The sequence below is a fragment of the Dendrobium catenatum genome, unplaced genomic scaffold (assembly GCF_001605985.2).
Source record: "Dendrobium catenatum unplaced genomic scaffold, ASM160598v2 fragScaff_scaffold_1243, whole genome shotgun sequence".
NCBI classification, from domain to species: Eukaryota; Viridiplantae; Streptophyta; class Magnoliopsida; order Asparagales; family Orchidaceae; genus Dendrobium; species Dendrobium catenatum.
In genome coordinates, this window is record NW_021319705.1 from 250,557 (window position 1) to 252,596 (window position 2,040).

The 2,040-nt window shown below is 28.5% G+C and overlaps 1 protein-coding gene across 1 annotated transcript in view; it reads right to left on the reverse strand.

The window, feature by feature from the left end:
• Positions 1–231: 231 nt before the first annotated feature.
• Positions 232–2,040, reverse strand: part of LOC110116401 (eIF-2-alpha kinase GCN2-like) — a 74,866-nt gene continuing 73,057 nt past the window's right edge. Inside the window, exon 14 of the mRNA XM_028699326.1 lies at positions 232–549. Coding sequence (XP_028555159.1) covers positions 439–549 — 111 coding nt within the window. The 3' untranslated portion in view covers positions 232–438. The remainder of the gene's footprint in view (positions 550–2,040) is intronic.

The window sequence follows — 2,040 nt, forward strand, 5'->3', positions numbered from 1 at the left end:
AATCCACCAAACTTTTTTAAAACCCTTCAAATTTTGGTGTATTTTATACCAACTAATAATAATAAATCATTTAATTAAGATGAAATTATTGCATATATATATTGTTATCGTGATTATTGATTAATTACAGAGGATCTAATTCCTTTTAGGAGCTGTTTGATTTAAAATATTCCAAATGAAGTAATTTTTAAATCAGTGTTTATTTTCAAATTAAAGAATTTGTATATTTGATTTAAAAAAAAATGTAGAATATAATCATTGTTTGAGATAGGTCTGCTTACACTGCATTGGAGGGTACTCATACACTCGCTAAAAAAACCAGTGAAAATTATATACAAGAGAAATAAGCCGAGGAATTGCAGATTAGCTCACAAATTAATATAAATCAGAAATGATTTACAAACAAAGTAGAGAAGCCAGTAGAGGTAGGATTTGTAATCAATTCCAAATTGAAAGGTTCCTGAATTGAGTAGATGCGGCATCGGTCAAAAACTTGATAACTTCCCCTCTTTCGATTTCCTTCTCCTTTTTCAGCTCAAGATGACGAACCTGGGCAAGCATTTTAAGTTTAAGTGAACCTGGTAAATAGCTAAATTTTATAAAAACTGAATTGGTCTATTTCAATTAATAGGTCTCAGATTTGAGGTGTTGCATATGCTTGTTGTGTAAGCATGTATATGTGAGTTTCCAATTAAATATGATTAAAGTCTAAGAAAATAAAGTACAGCTGCATGCAACTTAAATGAAATATTTCTAGCTACAACATCTTCCATATCTTTCTCAACCATCTATTTCAAGACTAACATTGCATGAACCTAAAATATTCATCATGTAAAGTCTCTATAAATATTTCGAAAAAAGAATCAATCTTCAAGGGGTAATACTCATGCACCTAGCCAGTTTAATTTGCTTGGCACTAACAAAATAATGTTACTCTTACACAAATTTAACTAGTATTATACATATCAAGTTCATGTCTTCAAGATTCTCTCAAATCATAAAGAACCAACATTCAGTTTTACAATTTAATTATGATTTGTTAGTATATCTATAGAATTTCACATCTCATCATCATCATTAGCTTTATTCCAATAACTTGGACTTTGCTTCATGAATCTTTAATTTTCATTCATTCTCGCTGAGTGTTGTTTGAGGTACTAAACTAATTATTTGTAATTCATTTTGAATAATTTTTATCTAATTATTTTATGTCAACTCCTTTTCCCATCTTATTCAATGAAATTAATTTTATTAACTCATTTAATGGATGTAATTTCTATTCTTTATTATGAATGTCCATATTATGGAGCCTAATTTTGACATAAGAAGAAAATGCATGGCATATACTTAATCGTAGGTCAACTTTCAAAATAAAGTCCAATAGAGATTTGAAAAGGGTTTGAAAATGGAGCTATAGAAAGACATACAAAATTTATAAGTTATTTCATTAAAGATGTTTTAAAATATTTATTGAAAGTTTAGCACCTCATATTTGTACAAGAGAAATCATGGTTATAAACATACTTGTTAACGGCGAATAGCGCACGGCGCGGCGCGCGCTATTTTGAACACGACGCAAGCTATATGAAAATTATAAAATAATAAGCATAAATATGAAATATTATTAAAAATGAAAGACAAGCTATCATAATAATAAAAGACAACCATAACATATATAAGTTCGACTAAGTAACATCCAAATATCTCATAATTCAAATATTACAATCTTTTTTTAAAAGATCAAATAAGAATTTAATCTACTCTTCTTGTGAATCATCATCATCAGCAAATGTTAAAAAAGCTTCATTATCTTTTTCAACATTGTCTCCTACTTCATAATCCTCTTCATCACCCTCTTTATCATCATTCTCAATAGCAACATCATGCCTAATTGAAGATTCTTTCTTTTTCCCTTTAGATCTTTCCCGAATATTATAGCTTTTATCATAAACAACAGTAGCTTTAGCAACACTTGTCCAAGTTAAATCTTCCTCTCCAGCAATAAAGTCATTTTCTTTATCAGACTCATAATCTAATTTT